The 20,417-nt window shown below is 54.7% G+C and overlaps 2 protein-coding genes across 3 annotated transcripts in view; both read right to left on the reverse strand.

Annotated features, from left to right (window-relative positions):
- Positions 1-588: 588 nt before the first annotated feature.
- Positions 589-3,952, reverse strand: SLC25A1 (solute carrier family 25 member 1). Its single transcript, XM_053206781.1, has 9 exons — positions 3,754-3,952; positions 3,306-3,413; positions 3,047-3,146; positions 2,830-2,968; positions 2,271-2,355; positions 2,024-2,128; positions 1,704-1,819; positions 1,542-1,615; positions 589-1,322 (listed from the first exon to the last, which is right to left on the reverse strand). Exons 1-9 carry the CDS (start codon positions 3,836-3,838, stop codon positions 1,208-1,210), a joined length of 927 nt encoding a protein of 308 aa, XP_053062756.1. The 5' UTR covers positions 3,839-3,952; the 3' UTR covers positions 589-1,207.
- A 570-nt stretch (positions 3,953-4,522) lies between these two features.
- The window catches only part of CLTCL1 (clathrin heavy chain like 1), a 101,270-nt gene continuing 85,375 nt past the window's right edge, over positions 4,523-20,417 (reverse strand). The window contains exons 24-33 of one of the 2 annotated variants that reach the window (XM_027049743.2): positions 19,411-19,518; positions 16,539-16,706; positions 16,313-16,462; positions 12,753-12,884; positions 12,278-12,388; positions 11,839-12,009; positions 8,938-9,159; positions 5,867-5,942; positions 5,278-5,317; positions 4,523-5,061 (exon numbers count right to left, since the gene is read on the reverse strand). In XM_027049743.2, coding sequence (XP_026905544.1) covers positions 5,298-5,317; positions 5,867-5,942; positions 8,938-9,159; positions 11,839-12,009; positions 12,278-12,388; positions 12,753-12,884; positions 16,313-16,462; positions 16,539-16,706; positions 19,411-19,518 — 1,158 coding nt within the window. In that variant the 3' untranslated portion in view covers positions 4,523-5,061; positions 5,278-5,297. The remainder of the gene's footprint in view (positions 5,062-5,277; positions 5,318-5,866; positions 5,943-8,937; positions 9,160-11,838; positions 12,010-12,277; positions 12,389-12,752; positions 12,885-16,312; positions 16,463-16,538; positions 16,707-19,410; positions 19,519-20,417) is intronic. The other variant, XM_027049742.2, reaches the window with a different exon arrangement.

Below are 20,417 nucleotides of genomic sequence, written 5' to 3' on the forward strand. Positions count from 1 at the left end.
CTTGAATGACTCTTACCCATGGATCATTTGGACAGGAAAGTGCCTTCTGCCCCCACACAGCCAGGGGCCCTGGTTTATCCCATCCTACTGTAGGGTCAGCCAGGGTAAAGGAGTGAGGAAAGGCCCCCTGCTCAGAGACTCAGGGGACCAGAAATTGGATGCCCCAAGCACTTCCCCAGAAACAGACCACTTCACAGAGAAACCATGGCGGGGGTTGGGGGGGTGGGGGGGTGGGGTGGCGCGCCCAGCAGCACTCTCTCCCAGACTCAAACCCTGGTGTGGGGCAGTTCACTCTGCCCACTCAGTGCTGCCTTCCAGGTGACCCTGAGAGCATGCCCACCTGCTGACCCTGCAGGACCTAGCTCACAGGCCACAAACATGGCCTGGACAGAGTCTAAATGTTTCTTGGTTTGATGGTGCCAGGTCTCTTGGGGGCTAACACTGGCCATAGCTGGCTTACCCACTGGCCTGCCTGCTGCCCTGCTTCCTTGTCAGTGTCCTCAGGTGAGGGGGTATGCCTGCTCTTTGCAGAGGCAAGGCCGTCATTATTCACCTGTGCACAGATGGGCCCACACAGGGACAGGAAGCTACAACAGGATCCGGTTTATTTGGCCTTGGGAGGGTGGTCCTGAGAGTGGCAGGTGCCACCCTGTCCTGGGCAGAGGGAGGGCCCAAGGGCCAGTTAAGGCCAGTGGCGGGAGAAGCAGGGGGCACATAGCCCCTGGAATGCGGCGAGGCCAGGCTGAGGCCCGGAGGCAGCTGTGGTAGGCTGGGACAGGTGCCCCTGCTGCCCAGGGTGGAAGGCACCGGGCTGGGACCGGGCCATGGCTACAGGGCCGTGGACCCAAGCCACATGGGCACCCCGGGGAAGCGGGGCACAGGGTCACATGACACAGAACATGAAACACAGGCACACGGCTCATGAGTAAGCACATGGACAAGTGGGCACAGATTCACAGGCCAGAGGGTCACCCAGCCTTGGCCAGACACATGGACTCAATGGTGGTGTCATACACACCACAGGGGACACACGGCACTAAGGGACATGTGGACTCAATGGCTACAGGGTACAGACCCAGGCCACGGAGTGCAAGGAATAGGGAAAAGGGGCCTTTTGGCACGACTGCACTGGAATCGTGAGACGAGGGCAGTGGGGACTGGTCTGGAGGTGCCTGGGGGCAACCCCCATGCAGACCCCCTAAGGGACTCAGTCTGTCTTCCACACTTTGTTGAGAAGCTTCACCACTTCATCATAGATGACAAACACGATGGCCACATCCAGGCAGACCCGGCCCAGGCGGGGGATGGTGCCCTTGTAGAATCTGGGGTTGGGGGGAGGTAGGAGGTGAGGAGGCAGAGGAAGTACAGCGTGCCTGGGCAGTGAGGGTGGGTCCTGACATTGGAGGGACAAGGGCAGGTGCCTAAAGGTAAGGAGCCCTAGGGGATAGCCTGGGGCTGGCAGCAGGAATGGGGTGAGGCCCGCTTAGAAGGCCAGGGAGGGTCTGGGGTGGGGACCACAGCCCTGCCCCTCCCCCACTCACGCCTTGAGCCCCTCATTCCTCAGGATCTGCAAGCCACAGTCCCATGTGTTCCGGTATTTGTGTGCCTCCAGGCCCTGCAGGACAGCAGCACAGCACAGGGCTCAGTGGCTAGCCCAGCCCCTCGTAGCAAACCCTCCACCCCCTTCGTGGTCCCACCCCCACCTGCATCCGGGTCTTGATCACATCCAGAGGAGTGTTCCCGAAGACACTGGCTGCGCCAGCAACAGCTCCAAACACTCCGGTGATCAGTGGGTTCATGGGCTTGTTGGGGTTGTCCCCTGGATGTGGGTGGGGGTTGCAATCAGAAAATGATGGGAGGGCAAAAGGGAGGGTTCTTCAGGGCTGGGAGGAGCATGGACCAGAGCCAATGAACATGGGCGCCCCAGGAGGCAGGGTCCTGGCAGAGAGGACTGAAGAGGAAGAGCCTAATTCAGAGTGGTTGGAGGTGGAGTCTTGGGGCAGCGGACCCAACAGATACATACCTCTGTACCAGTTGCGCAGGGAGGTCATGACGAAGAAGCGGATGGCCTGGTTAGACCCCTGCTTCAGCACGGTGGCTGTGAGGCCCTGGTAGGTCCCCTTCAGCCCTAGGGGCAGGTAGGCATGGGAGTCACACTGGGGCCTTCGTGGGGGAGTGGCACACCAGAGCACCAAAGCAGGAAGGGGAAGTGCAAGCCGGCCTGGCCAAGGTGCCTGACCCTACCTGAGGAGGAAGACATTACAGCTCACCTTGTTCCCGAATAATCTCCCTGACCCCATGGAAGAATCCTCTGTACTTAGGGTTTGGGGAGGTCTGGTCGTGGATGAACTTCACCTGTGAGAGGGAAGCAAAGGCACTGGCTTCCAGGACGCCACTGAAGGGCATACCTGGCCCATTGGCTTGCGGGCCCAGGGCCCACAGAGATCAGACCAGGGCTGGCGATGCAGCTCTTCACCTGGAAACAGCCACCCAAAGCCACCGAGGGACACAAGGCCCCAGGAAACAAGAGGGTTGGCCTTACTAAAGAGTCTGCAGTTATGTTTGCTGGTATTTGCCACAGCTTAGGCAGTAAACATGTGTTATCTTATGCTTTCTGTTTATAAAAGCTTTTTAAAAACCCTAACGTCAGTTGTCCCATTGCCTTCAGGACAGAGTCCAGTCTCCACAGGAGGCCCTTCCTGCACACTCTGCCCAGCTTCTGCAGGGCACTCTCTACCTCGATGGTCTTCATGGAGCACTAGGGCAGGATGGTCCCCGCCACCCCATCACCCCTCTGCACACCTTATCACCTGCTGAGACCCTCCCCACCTTGATGGTCTCCATAGGGCACACGACCACCACGGCTTCAGCCACACCGGCACCCAGGCCGCACAGCAGCCCCCGTGTGCTGTCCAGGCGTCCCTGGGGATCTCGCATGTGGTTGCTGAGGAACTCAAACATCCCGAACCTGGGAATGGGAGGCAGTGGGATGAGAAGGGCTGCAGTCGCCGGGATGCCCTCCCTCGGCCACCGGAGACCACCTCACCTGACGGCCGCTTTGGGGATGGAGCCGTAGAGCAGGGAGCTGAGGCCTCGGTACAGGCCCAGGACGCCATGGCTGCGGACCGTCTGCCGCACGCAGTCCCCTGGAGGAGGGGGCGTTCAGCGACCCTCTACCGCCCTAGAGACCACCTTTCGCACCTCCCCACAGCCGGCCTCGTTTGCCCCCCGGGCGCAGGGCCTGGCCGTGCCCTCCGGGTGCCAGCCCTCTCGGTGCCGTCCCCTGCCAGCAGCCCTCTACTCACCGATGCCCCGGTACCGCGGCGGGTGCGAGCGCTCGTCCAGCTGCAGCTGTGTCTTTACATATTCGGTGGGGAAGGTGATGCAAATCTCGATGCCGCCCGCCAGGCCGCCTGCGGAGACCAGAGACCCGGACCCTGAGACCACCGTCTGGCCGTCGGACTGCCCCGCCCACCGCCGCTGGCGCCTCGGCCCCTCCCCCGCCCCAGACTTTGTCCGGCTCCTCTGGTGTAGGGGAGGCCCGGCAGCCTCCCCCACCCCACCCACGTTGTCCTGGCTAGGCTCGGCGGGACGACCCGCAGGCTGAGTCCCCACGCTCTGGCTGAGGACCGGGGCCGCGCCCCCCGCCCGACCCGGAAGTGAGGCGGGGCCTCGGCGTCCCGGGCCCACCCGGAAGCGCGGCGGGGCCGATGGAGTGGGCAAGCCGGGGGTCCGCGTCCCGGAGGGGCCCACCTGCCAAGATCGCCTTCCCTGGGTGCGTCAGCTTGGCTTTCCCAGACGCGGGCGCGGCGGCCGCCAGAGCGCGGGGCGCGGCCATGGCAGGCGGGGAGGCGGGGCGCCCGGCGTCGGCTTCGGGTCCGAGCCTCCGGCTCTCGGCGTTCGGTCGGCGGCGGCGGCGGCGGCGGCGGCGACGACGACAAACGGTTAGGGCCCGGGGGGCGGGGCGGTCGCGTCAGCTCCCGGGCTCCGCCTCGCGTGGTCCGAGCCGGGCCCCGCCTCCAGCCCGCCCCGTTTTGCCGGCCGGGAAACTGAGGCCGGGGCGGGGCAAGCGAGGCAGGCGCCTGGGCGGGGTCGACAGCCCAGCCAATAGCGGAGCCCAGGGTCCTTGGGAGGCGGTGCTGTGCCGGGCCCGGAGCTGTGGGTCAAGGTGCAGTTTCTAAAACCCGCCCCGGCATCAGGCAGAATCCGGCACGAGAAGGAGCAGGTCTCACTGCATCTGCCTGAACGACCGGATCCCCGGTTGGGGGTGGAGAGAAGGGCCGACCCACCCCCGGGGACACAAGGAGCTAGCCCCATCCCTGAAGTTTGGCATTCCCACACCCGACGGTCTGTGAGGCTACCACTCCCGCTACGGGATTTGGAGCTCCGTGCAGAGCTCGCAGGAAAAGACCCCCAATATACCCTGGCTATCTCCCCCGGGGCAGACGCAGGTTCTCATCCCCAAAGAGGCCCAGCCAATCTTTTGTCCCCTGCTACCCACACCAGCACCAAGCAGGGAAGCTTTGCCTTGATAAACCGACTTTAATATTCACGATCAGTAGGAGGCTCAGAGCCAGTTAGAAGGTTCGTTCAGTTGGGTCTGCAGAGTGGCCTGGAGGGGGCAATTCTGCCAGTGCTGAGTGAAGACCAGGTGTCCCTCCCACCAAGGGCAAGAAATCCTCGGGGAGAACGCCCCGGGAATGCCTGGCTCCAGCCAGAGGACCTGGAGGCAGAAGTCCACCCAAGTTGGTCTTCTTGGGCAGTGTCTCCCCTGGCCTCCTCAGGGTATTCCGGATGGCTCAGAGGCGGCCATCCCTGGGCCTCAGCAAAAATAAATAACTTCCAGGTGTCCCTGCCTCCCATCAGGGTCCTCTGTGCTTCTGCAGTGACATGCTCCTTGAGGTTAATAACCCCATAGAGGCATGTTGCCGCTGAGCGCCCACTACACGCTGAAGCCGTACACAGGAGGCTGGGCGAAGGCAGGTGCAGCAGCATATCCATAGGGGAAGCCAGCAGGGGCAGGGCCTGCAGCAGGGCCTGCTGTCAGCATCAGCTGCTGGCCTGCAGAGGGAGAAGCAGAGGGTGAGCAGAGCTCCTGCTGCCCAGGAGAGGACAGGGGCCCAAGGAGCAGCATGGCAGACCAGCCCTGACCACCCAAGGTTCAGGCACTGGAGAACAGGTGCCTGGGGGCAAGGACAGTGGGAGTTGCTGTTGTGGGGCCAGCCACAGAGGCTGGCCAGGCTAGAGGGTAAGCTAGTCCCAAAATGGGACACTTACTTAGCTCAACTGGCTGGGTCTCAATCATGCCCATCAAAATCTAAAAAAACCAGATTGACATTAATGGTGGTGGTGATAGGGGCACAATGGCCCTGAAGAAGACACAGTTGGCAGGAGACTTGAGACCAGGCTCACATGCTGCGTGCTCACCACACCCTCAGGCCTTTGTTAGTCCTGCAATGCACTCCAGAACCCAAAGCGCCTTGGTGCAGTGGACACCAACCAATTTGTCTGCTCAACAGCCAGGCCATCCAGGCAGGCTCTCAAGTCAAAGCCACCAGCAGCCTTGCTGCCTGGGACCAGGCAGAGCAGCACACAGCAGCGGCTCAGAGTTGGGCAGTTGCTAGGCACAAGGAACAGGCAAGGGCACCCTCACAGAAGGCAGGTGCCCTCAGAAAATGGAGGACAATGGCCATGCTTCTTCAACATTCCTGGATACACTGACCTTCCCCACACCCAGCAGCCATATGGTCTTTCTGTCCCCCACCCTGTCCATCCCCTCTCTGATCTGAAGCCCAGTCAGGGAATCACTTTCCCTACTCTTCCCTCCCTAGGAACAGGGGACTAGGGGCAATGGGGTGCTACCTACCAAACAAGAGAGAGGTGGGCTCCACCACATGTTCCTCTTGCTTATGTAGGCTCTCCGAGGCATCCAGTCTGTCTACCTGCAAAGAGGCAAGAGCACTCGAGTGCCTGCCTGACAGGCTGCCTGCAGTCTGGGCCAGGAGGTGAATGTGGGGCCGGGAGGCAAATACACAGCCTCCAGGAAAGTCAGAGCTGAGGGTGGTTACAGAGCAGATGCTATATCTGCAGTGACCCCTGATCCACAAGGTGAGGCCTCTGTAACTGGGTAGACATGGAGTGCCCACTGGGGCCCTGGTGACCCCTAACTGCTATTCCAGCCCAGTGCTTTCCAAGTGGGCACCTGGCTGCTTGGTGCACCAGAGCAATGGCCAGTGACTGCAGGCTGCACATGCAGCACAGCTCACAGGGCTAGGTTCTCCTCTGGATACAGGGGCACTGCCAAGACAACGTAGCACTTCTTACATCCAGCTAGTCCAGGCTGCCCACCCCTTCAGAGGAGACCAGTCACCTGATATCTGGGACATCCCACCTGGCAGGGAGGATGTGTCACCTTAGAGGTGGGGGCAGGGACAGCCATCAGAGGTCAGGCTGCCTCCCTGCTCTTCCTCAAGGCTTCACAAGGGGCTGTCCTACGTGGTACCCACAGGCTGCAGCAGACACATGGATGGAGAGGGAACAGAGCAAAGTGGTGCCAGGGACCTGAGGAGCAAACAGCACTATGCGAGTGGGGGCAACAGCAACTGTGTGTCTGGGACCCCCCTAAACAAGCACTCAAGTCAGAAGAAAAAATTATGTGCCCTGTGTACACTCAGGCCTGGGAAAGATCAGGCTAGGCACCAGAACCCTAACAGAACAGCCCTGTCACTGGCCCTGTGCGCTCCCTTTCCCTCCCTTTCCCTCCTTGGGACCAGAGCTGAGGTGAGGAAGGAACAAGACAGTGCAATGGACTTGCAATCTATACTCTCTGCCTTCAGTTGGCTGACACTCAGGCTGAGGTCTAAGCTAGGCCTGTACCCTCCACTGGGAGAGCCAGGGGGTTTGGGTATGTGAGTTTTTCTCAGACGGATGGCCGTCAAGCTTCCCAAATGAATCAAGAGGCCCTGGGTGAAGTTCTCCAGTCAGGAAGGGGTGTGGTCTTCTTGTCTGGGCCCTTCCACCTCCGAGCAGTCTAGTCTGTCGGGCCCCAGCTCAGATCCCAGAGCTGCCTAAGAAACCCATATTGAGCCCATCCTATCCCCAACATGATAGGCACCAAGCCTGGTGCTGGTCGAGAAGCATGTGGGGCAGCAGTGAGACCAAGCGCCACAGTAGCTCTTGCCTTCTTCAAGGACTAGGGGATATGTCTGGGGACCCTGGGCCAGGGAGCAGGTCCTTCCAGCAGGAAGGCAGCTTTAGACCAAATACACTGTCCCATTCTGAATTAGCTATGCAGTCACAGTGTTGACCAAGGTGACACGGTTGCCAGGATGACCTCCATCACTACAGAGAGGGAGTGTGTTCCCCCCAAGTCCTTGGGGCTCCCTGGAGGTCCCAACCCCTGCAGCAATGAAGGTCTGAGTGGCACGAGTTCCTCTTATGTTAACTCATGGGCCTTGACTCTAGGAAGAGACTCAAGCCATATGCATCCTTCTTTATTCTGGAGCACAGCAGACAAACTGCTTCCAGGTTAAGACAACTTCTGGATGGGAAAAGCAGAAACCATGCAGCACTTTCTGAAGACAAGCTCCAACACAGCACAGACACTTCCTTTAAGGAGCTGCCATCCACTGTAGTTGAGGAACGAGGGACTCTTGTAAATCCAACCAGTCTATGTCCCCTAGTAGCCTGAAGATGGTCAGCACATGGTCAGCACTATCTCTCCCCAACCCCTGAAGAGTCCTGGGAGACCTCCCACTCAGATGTGCTGTGTAAATGGGACTAGGACACACTCTGGCATTCCCTCCTCCAGCAGCAGGGAGATGGCCTTGCACCCCTTGACAGGGGCTGGGCAGCTCCCAGGAGGCTCTGCAGGTGGCAGACAGAGTAAGCCCTTATAGGCCAAAGCTGGCAGCCAGACCCCACCACCACCCCACACCTGTGCTTCTTGTTTCTTCCATAAACCCCACACTAACTCCTAGAGGCCACTCCCCTCCCTCACACTACTGAAAGAGGCCCTAGCCTAGTGGCTTCTTGGCATTGTGGGGTGTCCTTGTGGCTAGAAGAAGGATAGGTGTATGGCTGGATGGGCCAGTAGGTGCTGCTGAGTGTCAGCTTTTCTGCAGCCTTAGAAACAAACCAGATTAGGTGACAAGGGTCTCTGGACAGTGCCTCAGCTAGGTCCCAGACAAGGACCTAGGGCTTCAACACACAGGGAGAGTTAAAATCAGATACTCTCATCTTGTTAAACAGCTCATCAACCTGCAAAGAAAGCCAGAGTGGGCCACCAAGGCCACCAACTGACATCTAGAGTGGCAGAAGCAACAAAGTAAGACATGAATATGGCCTCAGGACCAGGGAGACGTGGGTATGAGCCCATGTCTTCATCTATCAGCTTTGGATCCGAACCCACATCTGCAGTCATAGAGGGGATGACTACCTACCTGTCAAGGTGTTAACATTCCTACTAAGTGCTTGGCAAAAGGGGGGTTACCACGACAGGTCTGCCAATGAATGCACCCCAAACTCCACTGGAGGCGTGCTGAGAGGTAAACAGACCACACAGAGCCCATGGACCGTGTGCTGGAGCTCTGCCAGCTGGTGCCTCACTGTTCTCACCCCACAGAGCCCTGGTCTGTGGGCGAACACACCCACTGTGTGCCCTGGCAGTGTGCGGGAGACCTGATGCAAGTCCCCTGTGGGGAGGGGCTCAGTTCTACCCAGAGCCCCCAAGGTGATTTTCTAGAAGAGGTTAATATTAGGCACAAAACACTCAACTGTGAAGGCACGAGGCGTCTCTCAAAGGTGGACAGGGCTGGTTGGACAACCTGGACTGGTCCCCCAGAGGCCACGGGCCATCAGAGGACCTCTATAGACCTGAGCTAGAGTCATAGCTGTGCCACATGGTGGCAAGGGAGCCACAGCAGAGCCCACACTTACTTTGCTAAGGTACTCTCTCATCACCTGGATGAAGTAGGGCATGGCCAGGTCAACGAGGTTGTGTCTCCAGGCCAGCTCCAGCACCACATCCGGAGGAAGCAGGTCGTAGCAGGTGAAGAGAGAGGCTGCGAAGCACTCCCGCTTGCCCTCTTCCAGGAACCACTGCAGCAACTTCTCGGCCAGCTCGGCATCTCTAGACTCTGCAGCATGCTGCATGGCATCCTGCAACCAAGGCAGACGCATAGCTCAGGTCCACTCTGCCTTGTGCTACCTGAGGCACTTTCTGAGTTGGTAGGACACGGAATGGTGCCAGGCCCCACAAAGGACATCCTCGCCTGCAGAGGGGTCCCTGTGCCTCGGCTGCCCTCTGGTAGGCTGGAGTACCATCTCCAGGAGAGCCATAGAGGGCACCAAGTGTACTCCTGGCAGCAGACTCTCACAGACCTGCCGAAATACCAAGAGGGAGGTGGCACACACGGGTGCAGGTGCCCTGGGAGACAGGCTCTGGCCTTGCAGCCCTACTGGCATGCAGAGGGGGTGCATGGGGTTGCCCATTGAAAGGGGATGGTAACAGAGCTAGCAAGGCTTCCAGTAAAGGCCGGGGTTATTATGCTTGGGTCAACAACCAGCGCTACCCTTCTGGACTCAACATGCAGCAGCTACAAGGGATAAAGCCAGTGCTCAAGAAATAGCAATTTTCCCTTTCTTCCTGACATAAAAAAAGTACCTTCAAAAGTCCCTAATCGCTTTCACATTTGCAGATTTGTCTAAAACATAAAGAATCATACCGCCTAGTGATAGCAATCAGTAAATTAGTAATTTCTATTTTCTAGCCACAATGGTGAGAAATCAATGACCTAAACTCTGCCAGTGTACGCGTTAGCTCTCTACCTCATCCCCATCCCTCAACCTCCTTCCCAAACCAATGGCAGCACTTGCCAGGGCTCTGCTCCAGGTCCTTGCCCTGCCCTTCACTATCCCTAGCCTGTGACTATACCTCTGCAGAGTGTTCTTCACTCATGGGCATGAGGGCCCCCTAACCCTCACTTTCCCATGTCCTGACATGTTCCCTCGTGCCCCTCTAGTCTTGTGGCTCCTCAACAGTCCCAGCCTCCCACATGCAGTTACTCTGCCAGCTCCTCAGGTAGAGTGCACACTCTCCAAGGTGGCTGCCCTGATGGCTGAGTGACCACTGGGCTTTTACACCCAACCTCTGCAATCTGGAAAGCATGCTTATTGTCTTACAGCTGTCCTAGAAGCCAGCACCGGCCACTCACTAACCCCCCAGGTGGCACACTGTGAACCACCCATCCTCCCAGGACTTCCATGCAGGGTGGGCTCTGCTGCCAAGGCACGGCTGACACTTGTGTGTAGGGTCGGGGCCTGTGCATCATAGGCTCTGTAGCACCACCTTGGCCTCCACCTACTAGATGTAGTACCACACCCTCACATGTGACAACCAATCCCCTGGGGGTCAGAGTCACCCTTGCTGAGAACAAGGGTATTGGAATGTATGCCAACATTTTTCTGCCTGTGGCTTTGTCCTTGTGGATTCTCTTCGTGGCACATGTTGCTCGGAGTGGGACTGGTTTGGAAGAGGACAAATGCCCTTTTGGCAGTTCTCACACACTGCTCACTTGCTCACTGTCCAATTGATAGGGGTCATGCACTCAAGATGCTGGCATGCACACTGGCAGGTTGGGGCAGCTGGGACCCCCTACCTGGGGGCAGCTTCCCTCTGGTGTGTTGGAGCCCTGCTGCCACCTCCCAGAGTCAGCGTCTGAGTACCCTGATGAGCTGTCTGTGAGCTCCCTCTGCAGGGTCCTGTAAGCACCCCACGAAGGACCACGAGCACTGTCACGAAAAGTGAAGAGATGTTACCTAACAGTCCCAAACTGGAGGTAACAACTTGGGATGAAGCCTGACATGCCCCTGATGTCCAGAGTTCTCTGGCCTCAGCCCATGTGCTATGAGAGAGAGATGCATGCCCACATCCTAGGAAGGTACTCAGGGATGCCAAGGACAGTTCTGGGATTGACACCTTTAGGTGAAGCTCGTGGCCTTGAGAAAAGGCTTCCCAGGGGAAACAGCACATGGAACCCTTGGAAATCAGCTTAGCCGCACAGCACATTACAACAATGGCCCTCTTGTGCAACTGCACTTTACCCCACTGGGGAGATGTTGAGGTCAGGTGGAACGAAGGTAATGCCTTCAAGGGCCTGGGATCTCTCCAAGCAGCCCACCCTGGCTTTCAGATGCCCAGATCCAGATCCAGACCTGAGGATGGTACTTAGCCACTGCTTAAGGGCAGACACAAGTATTTTGAATTTGATTTTCACTTTGGTGTTTTTATTCCCCACATATGGATTGATCAAAAACAAAATAGGTGCCAAGTGAGTGCTGCCACACTGTTTGGGACAGAGAAACTCACAAACAACTGCCAGGAAAGATTCAACTCCATGGGAGCTATTCTTTTGATCCAAATACCATTTTAAAAAAATGTTATTTATTTTTAGAGACAGTGAGCAAGAGAGAGCACATGTGCATCCGTATACACAAGCAGTGGAGGGGTACAGAGAGAGGGATGAGAGAATTCCAAGCAGGCTCTGCGCTGACACGGGGCTTGAACTCAAGAACCATGAAATCATGACCTGAGCCAAAACCAAGAGATGGAAGCTTAACCAGTGGAGCCACCTGGGCGCTCCTTAATCCAAATAACTTTAAAGAAGCTCTATATTAATGACAGATAAGGATCCTTAGTCTGTGTTCTAAAAACACTTCCTCCTTAACATAATCCTCCCTGTCGCCCCACAAATGTCTCCTGGTAGGGGGCTGTGACCATATCACACCCCCCAAAACATCAGGAAGCACACAGGGTGGGGAGGTCATTGGGACACCAACCTTGTAGAGATGGTCCTTCTTGCAGAGCTCCACGCTCTGGGCCCACCGGTTGTTGCCCTTGTATAGATAAGCTGCAATGCGCCTGAACTCAATCAGCTGGTGCTTCTCCAACCTCTGTGCCAGGGCAATGTTGTCAAAGTTGTCGTAGGCATCGATAGATGCCCTCAAACCCTAGAAAGATGTGGCCTTTCCGTGGGTGAGGGACATAGTGGAACAGGCAACCAGGAATTACTCACTGGCCTCAGCAAGGCCCCTCCCCATCCATCCGTGGGGCCTATGGGGCCCACAACCCTTCCTCTGCAAGGTCAGCCCTCTGAGAAGAGGGCTGGTACAGAGAAGGGCTCTCTAGTCCCCGAGTGCCCAACACTAGCTGCATGGGTCCCTGAGGCACAGGAGGAGCTGCAACTTCCCTCTGATAGAACACACACCCCACACCCACCTGGTAATCTTCCTCTTCTGTCAGTAGGTGGTTGAGGGCCTCATTCACACTCTTGTTGTTGTGGCTCTGGACTGACCGCAGGTAAGGCTTCACTAGGGGCAACTGGCCTGCCTGACGAGTCAGGAGAATGATTAGGGCACTTGGGTAAGTCATCAGGGCACTAAGCTTGGGGTCCCAAGGCACACTGATGGGCGTGTACAGCCCCAGTTCCAGGTCTCCGGGACACCTACAACTGGCATGCTCTACACACACTAACACATGAAGAGCTGCCTGGGTTACTGAGTAAATGTCAATTTCATTTATGAACATTTTGGCTGAAATACAAAGCTACATCTGAAACCTAAAAGCAGTTTGATACATTTAATATTTACATTTGCTGGGGACTGATTTAAAAAATTGATTATTAAGGTACTATCATTCACATGACCTTGGCCCAACACACCCTTCTCTGGCCCTGGAATGCTGGCTGACTCACCTTTGAAAAGAAGCCAACAGTCCGGGTATGGTCCAGCCGGGGTGCAAGCACAAGCAACAGGTCATTTATGAGCAGAGGTTTGTAATCCAAATAGAACTGCAGGGCTTTATAGTAGAGCTCCACATTAGCAACCTGCAGGTCAGGGAAGAGCTGAGGGTCAGCCCATGTCAATCCCCAGGTTGCCCCACTCACCTAAGATGCCGTACAATCCACCAGAACTTCTGGTTTTTGCCCAGGTGCACTTTATTAGTGAGGCTGGACTGCCCCTTTTAAGACCAAATGTGCCCCTTTTCCCATCTCTGTGACATTTTTCTCCTCAGCACTTGCATCTCAATGACCTAAGAAGCTGGCCTTTGTTTCCTGATTCATTGCAGTATCTGACGTGGGGTTGATGCTCAGCTAGTATCTGATGAGTGAATGCATGAGGGGTAACAAGCCAGGATAAACCCAAACACCAAAACATGGTTTTATCCAAGCAAGATTCCCCCAGTCCTCCCTGGGAAGCTCAGGCTGAGCAGCAGCAAATCCTGTTATGTTTCCACTGCTCTCAGACAAGACACCACGATGTTCAGACCAGGTACCCTGGTAGGCAGAGGAGGGCTGAGTCTCTCCAGGCTGACCCTGTGCCCCCAGGAAGGCTACCCTCCCAGGCTTGCTGACTGTAGGGCCTTGTGTTCAGAGGAGAGCAAGGTGACTCCTGCCTCCAGAAGGACTGTGCCAGGTTAGTGGTGATGAGCATGTCCAAAGGAACATACAAAGGTGCAGGGGTACACACAGGGCATGGCAACACTAGAGCCATGCTGGGTGGAGGGGGTGGGCGCATGGGAGCTCTCTAGCAATACCAGGTCCAGGTGAGCTAGCAGCAATGTGGGCCCGTGACATCTGCAGACCAAATGGTGGAGGAAGATGACTGTCCATAGCTCTGCCCATTACTGGTACTCTTGCTGGTTACTGACTTTACCCTCCTCTTCCCTCCCTAACTTAGATGTGCCCCTCAGAGCAGAGCAGTCACTGTCACCACAGATTCTGACCTAGAATGGCCTCAGGGTCCCTGGTGCTGCCCTTGTGGGTGCAAAGGAGAGCAGTGCCCCCCACCCCCTCCCCTGGGCATACTGCATCAGAGCTCTCGAACTGCTAATCTTCCGGCCAGGCCCTTTTACTCAGTGGTATCTGGACCCGATCAATGGTCGCCAGCCAGACTAAATGTCTAATAAGCAGAAAGGACCGTGGGGACATAAGGTGGGGTGGATGGGCAAGGGCACACTGGATAACTTTCCTTGACTTTTGATCAAGTCCTTGCAGCCTTCATTAAAGCATGACCAGAGTGTCCCATATCGTTCTGGTTGGATGGCTTAAGACAGAGCACAATTGGCCATGCTCTTCCCCCACTGCAGTGACTGTGAAGCTGGACAAGAGCCGGCCCCACCACTCTGGGTGTGGATCAATGGACATGTGTTGTGTTGGACCGAGCTGCTGATCTGGAGGCATCCGGCACCCTCTAAAGAATCCACTGCTCCCATCTAGGGCACTGGCATCTGCACGGCACCCTCCTGTGGAGCCATGTACCAGGATGAGAGCACCAACACAGCCATACCCACTTGTGCAGTTGGTAAGGATGGCTACTACTACCCAAGGCCTAGGGACAGGGCATTATTCCTATTTTGAAGAAAAGAAAACTGAGGCTCAAGGGTGACCAGCTAGGGTGCGCTGGTTCCTGACACTGCGCTACCTGTGAGAGGCACCTGCTATTGGCTGGGCACTTGCCACTGAACACTTGGCAGGCAGGAAACATGTCCATTTTACGGATGGAGTCACCGAGGTTGATAGTGATGACACCAGCTCAAAGTGACAGAGATAGCAAATGGCTGAGCCAGGATGTAACCCTGGTCTATGTCACCCCTGCTTGGCCCTCCACCACTCAGTCCTGTGGCCAGGCTATTCTAAAGCTCTCCTGTTGTGTACCCACAGTACCAACAATGTCCTCTCTGGCAGGCCACCATGCCTGCTGGTGTCCTCCACCTCCTTTCTCTCCTCCACATGTTGAGCTCATAGGAGTCTCCCACATGGCAGACAGGCAGAGGCACTGGTGTTGTACTAAGAACAGAACTCAGCTGTCACCTGCATGAACACTGTTTTCCCACAAGACACAGTCTCGTCCATGAGCATGTGACCTGGGACCCAAGACGCCATGCTGACCTCCATCTCTCTTTAGGAATCTGCTGATCCTGACCACCATCAGGGTAGATTGCACTTGGGTCATGGGCCACATCAGCTGCCTGGACAACTCCAACGCTCCAGACACCACTAAGAAACAAAAAGCACTGCCACCTCAACCATGGCACATCATCAACTTTAAAATGCACCCTGATAGCATTCAAGTTAATGTGAGAAAAGCACACCTAGAACTGATCAGGTATGTGTTTTCCAGCATGTTATTCATGTGTGCTAGGGCCTTCTCTTCTATTAGCCTGCCCTTCCATTAGCAACCTGCAGACCCTGTACAGGGTAGGATGTGTGTCAAATGGCCAGTGATCTCACTGATTATGCTGAATAGCACTGATGTGTGTGACCTCAGATGCTAAGACCTGGGTAGGTACCCCACCTGTCACCCACACCTCCACTCAGCAGTCATATGTGGAACAGAAGACAGATGGCCCTCTGATCCAGATGTAAGGAGCCGTGCCCCCACCTTGGGAGCAACACGACAGAGACATGGTCAGAATGCTATCTTTCACTGACAGCAAACGGGAGACCTGTGGGCAAGTTATTCATGAAAAGCCACTGGAACAAAATGAGAACACTCAAAGCAAAAGACCCAGAGACTGATGACAGAAAGCTTCACCTCCTAGGCTTCTAATATACACACAGAGCTCACAAAGAAGGAGAGGCTTGGAGGCAAGGCCCACTCTGATCCCAGAAACAAAACAGCAGAGGCCCGCTTGGTACATGTCCCCAGACCTGACCTCTTCCAACAGTATTTGGCAGCTAGTGAAATAGCTTGGCAAGCACCCTGGTTTAGCATGACTAGACTATGGGAGGATAGAGGCTCCTAGGAAGAGTGGGGACCCAGAGGCCAGTAGATCTGGGCTCATGACTCCACCTCTGTCAGGAGCCTGTGTTCTCTGGAGCTGGAAGTTTTGGAGGGGGAGATATAAAGAAAAAATATGCCATAAGGTAGAAAATATGAAACAATATGATAGGAAATGATATAGACCGGGTCTGGAGGTGGGAGTCCCTCCAGAGGGCAGAAGGAAGAGCAAACGCCAGGGTCTGGCTGTCCAGGACCCTGTGTGAGAGCAGGGTGGGGAGAATGGTCCTGGACCTCACCCCCTGCCTGTTGCCTAGCTGTGGGGCCCTAGGCCAGTCACTACCCACCCTAAGCATCTGTTCCCTGTTCTCTTTGTGCAGATGGAATCACCACCACCTGCACAGAGGGCAGTGAGACTCTGACAAGATGATGGCAACATGCCCTGAGGCACACACACTGGCATTTGGCCCACCCGCCCCCAGGACAGGCTGGGCAACAGCAGACAGGAGCTGATGCTTGGGCACTCTCTTACCTTGGCAATGACATCCTTGAATTGCCCTTCCCTCCAGGCATCAGTAGGGTGATTGATCATGGTAAGGACAGCATTATCGTACTCTTCGTACTTGTCATAGAGGAACACCAGCTCTGCCCAGAGGTGCGCCTGCTCTGCAGCTCTCAGCACCTGCAGGGACAGCCATGGGTTGGGCTTGTGCCACACATGCACATGGCAGCTAGAACCCCGAGGATGGCTAGATTACCTTTGGGATGTTGACTCGGGACCAGAAGAGCTCCAGGTGCTCTGGCATCTTCTGAGGCTTGAATTTGGAGTAGAGGATGGCCAGTTCTGTGAACATGCCCATGTGGGCCCGCTCCAGGCCCAGGGCTGCCTCCAGCAGGGAGATCAGTTCCTCAAAGTAGCCCCGATCCTGACAGACCAACAGATATGCTTGGGGTAGGGGTAAATGCACCTGGGGTGGCCAGCCTTGCTCCCTCTCAGTTATACACTCTGGTTCCAGCCTGCCAACATGCCTGAGCTCAGTCTGACTGGTTCCCATCACATTAATGCCGGAAAACCTCAAGGGTCATCCCCAGAGGGCTATTTCACACCCTCCTCACTCCCTGTCTTCACTCTGTGGATAACCTTGTTCCTGCTTCACTGAGAAATGGAAGCCATCAGAAGCAAAAGCCTATGTTGACCCTATTAGCATCTGCACCTGTTTGTGTTCCTGCTTAGGATCCAGCCAGCCTGGAACCCAGGCCCCAGCTCCTGCCACCTACTGGGGCTGCTGGGCCAGCAATGGTCTTCTTTTCTCTTGGCATCAGCTTCTCCCTCCACAGCTTGCCTTTAGCAAACATCCTGCTAATTCTCCCATCCAGAAATAATCTTTTTTAACCCCATGGTCCCTACCAGTGCCATCCCATTTTTCTACTCCCTTTTGTAGCAAGTTCCTCAGCAGGACCCTGTCTGGCTAACTGTCCCTCCCTCCTGTGCACAGCTACTCAGATGCCTTGTTCTCTGGAGCTTCTTCTTACTTTATCCCAACCCATGTTGGAGGGCCCTGGACTCGCTTTCTGCTCTTCTTTATCTGCTATCACCCCTCATGACCTCACTTAGTTGTGTGTCTTTATGTCCCATCTGTGTGTCCTATTTCATTTCTCTAGCTGGGTTTCTTCTCTAAATACCAGGCCCTGTTTCCATCTCCCACCTCTGGCACCTCTATATGAACATCCAATTGGCAGTTCAAACTTGGTATGTCCAAAACTTAATCCCTGTCCTTCCCTTCCACCAGCCTCTGCCTTTAGTCTTCCCCGTGTCCACTGGTGAGAACTCTATCTCTAGTTGTTCAGGCCTGAAATAAATGGAGTCATCCTGGACTTTTCTCTCTCACCCACACACAATCCACTAACATATCAATTTGGCTGCACACTTAAAACACCCCCCAAACCTGATCGCCTGAGCACTTCTAACCCCACATCACCTGCCCCAGTGTTCTCCCGGCTGCCACCTGCCCCCTTCCCCTTTCTCCCTGCCCCAGGAAAAGTCTATTCTCAACATGCAAGCCAGAATGGTCCCTTACCTTCAGGTCCTATGTCCTGCTGTGAGTCCTTCATGATGATCTGTGTCCCCCAGGGCCCTTCCTCAAATACCTGGCACATTCCTGCCTCTGGACTCTGCCCTGGCTGGTGACCCTTCCATTCAAATATCCCCATGACCAGACCCCTCAATTTCTCCAGGTCTCTGTTCAGTTTTGGCCTCTCAGTTAGTATGACCTTGACAGCCCCTTCATGAAGCTCTACCCAGGCACTCCACTGTCGCTGTTACTCATCACTTCCAAACATGACGTTTGTTGCCTGTCAACCTCACTGAATGTAAATTCAACTGAATGTGGGTTTTTCTGTTATGTACACTGATACCATTATCTAGAATAATGCCCAGCACATGGCAGGTACTCCACCATTTGCTGGACAAATGAAGTATTCTGTAAGCCACCAAACTGCTTTATTACTTTCTCTGTTTATAGTTTTACTTCTCTAACTTCTGTGGAATAGGAAAGCAAATGTCACTAAGAAGTCATCAAGCTTAGCTTGGCATTTTATTTTATTTTATTTCTTATTTTTTTTTAAGTTTATTTATTTTTGAGACAGAGAGAGACAGAGCACGAATGGGGGAGGGGCAGAGAGAGTGGGAGACACAGAATCGGAAGCAGGCTCCAGGCTCCGAGCCATCAGCCCAGAGCCCGACGCGGGGCTCGAACTCACGGACTGCGAGATCGTGACCTGAGCTGAAGTCGGATGCTTAACCGACTGAGCCACCCAGGCGCCCCTAGCTTGGCATTTTAGACTCCAGTGGTACCCACGCTCACAAGCTCACAGGCCCCTTGAACCCTGTGACTCACTAAGTTCCCTCCAGTCCTTATTGTCCACTCAGTGAGAGAGGCTGGGGCTTGAGTTCCATGGGAACAGTACTGCTGAGCAAAATCAAACCTTTAGTCTGCTATGCTGACCCCACCAGGTATGACCACACAGTTCCAGGACTCCCATAAGCAGAGGCCCAGGCCCCAAACACACTGATGTGTGTCAACCACTTGACAGTGAAACTTAACTATGACACTGACACGGACAGCTTCCACCCTTCAAAGTTCTCCTGGGGTTCCCTCCCCTGGACTGTCACATGTCCTCTGTCTCTATGGCACCTGATAATCATACCCTCTGTGGGCCACACACTCTGGGCGACTGGGGTATAGGCTGTGGCTCTGCCATGACTGGGTCACAGTGTTCCCAGCAAGTTACCCAATGGTTATCCACATGTGCAAGCCACTGTCTGGGCTTCTGAAGGTCCAAGGACACAAGAGAAGGGGGCATACTCCTTTTGTGTTAAAACTCCATTTGTGTTAAAAACACAAATACCAGCCAGCAGTGAGGTCCAAGAGATCTAACATACCAATGTGATTTATGGACAGCACATGGATTTATGTCTAGCACATGAAAAGGCTTTCCCATAGAGACAGTGCTTCGTATGCCTACCCATGGATGTGATAAGGGAATGAGTGTCTCTTTATTTGGAGCATTTAAGTCTCACTAATCATCTCCACTGCCAGTAGAGATCACTTCTGGCCAGAGACTAATTACCTGGTAATAGTGTATCAGCTCCTCCAGCTCATCTGCGTGAATGACAATGTGAAGACCACACAGTTGTGCAAGGCGGAACTCCTGCCCATCCACGCATGCAAAGCATACCTATAGGAAGGAAGGCCAGACAGCATGAGTGTTCCCAAGACAGGGCACAGTGCCACAACAGCTGGCTTCCAGGGATGCAACTACAATGAAGAAATAGCAGCAAACAGGGTTTTTAAAGTTAGATTCTGAGTAAGTAAATAACTGAAAGGTGAGCTGTGTGAGACTGGGAGGAACAATAATGACATTTCTAATCTGCAGGCCAAGGGGGTGTTTGAGACCAGAGAGAAGAGGGATCATGAATTACTTCTATACCCTGAGATGTGGAGGTCTCTCTGGGTGACAGGGAAGCAAAGCTGGAATTTCAGGTTTGGGACTTGAAAACAGTTTTACAAAGCTCAAGAATAACTGTCAATGGAGCACAGTAGATCTGAGTACTGTTTATACAGGAGGAGCTTTCATAAATATTTTTTAAACTGAACTTTTGTTTTAGGCATTCTGCAGTATGGGCACTTAATGACAACAAGCTCTGAGAAGTGGAAGAACCTCTTGGGCTTCTGCTCAAAAGGACTCAGAAAGGGCCATTAAGCTGCTCTTCTTTCAAGGCCTAAAGACAGACCTCATACCTATAGGCAGAGCTGGCAGAAACCCAGAAAAAAAAAACAAACAAACACATAACCCAGCGAAAACTGGTCATTACCCTGAGACACAATTGTTACTCACTAATTTTCTTGTTATATAGCAACCACCAGATCTCTCTCTCACATACTCACAGAATGGAATTACACTTGACATTCTACTTACTACACATTTCTCACAGAATACTTGAAACCTCTTCTTCTGTAACCTCCTGTTCATTTTGGTAGCATTGCAATATGTACACTATTTAGCCATGCCCTTGATATTGGACATTTAGGTGGGTTTTAATCTTTTATTAAATAATACTTCAGAGATTCATTGAA

The sequence above is a fragment of the Acinonyx jubatus genome, chromosome D3, assembly GCF_027475565.1.
Source record: "Acinonyx jubatus isolate Ajub_Pintada_27869175 chromosome D3, VMU_Ajub_asm_v1.0, whole genome shotgun sequence".
Lineage (NCBI taxonomy): Eukaryota > Metazoa > Chordata > Mammalia > Carnivora > Felidae > Acinonyx > Acinonyx jubatus.

Excerpts from the sequence above, each read along its gene's own strand:
- SLC25A1 (XM_053206781.1), bottom strand. The coding sequence starts at position 3,838 with ATGGCCGCGCCCCGCGCTCTGGCGGCCGCCGCGCCCGCGTCTGGGAAA. Across the intron at positions 3,414-3,753 it reads AGGGAAGGCGATCTTGGCAG|GCGGCCTGGCGGGCGGCATC; the intron begins GTGGGCCCCTCC and ends TGGTCTCCGCAG. Across the intron at positions 1,820-2,023 it reads CCTGCGCAACTGGTACAGAG|GGGACAACCCCAACAAGCCC; the intron begins GTATGTATCTGT and ends ACCCACATCCAG.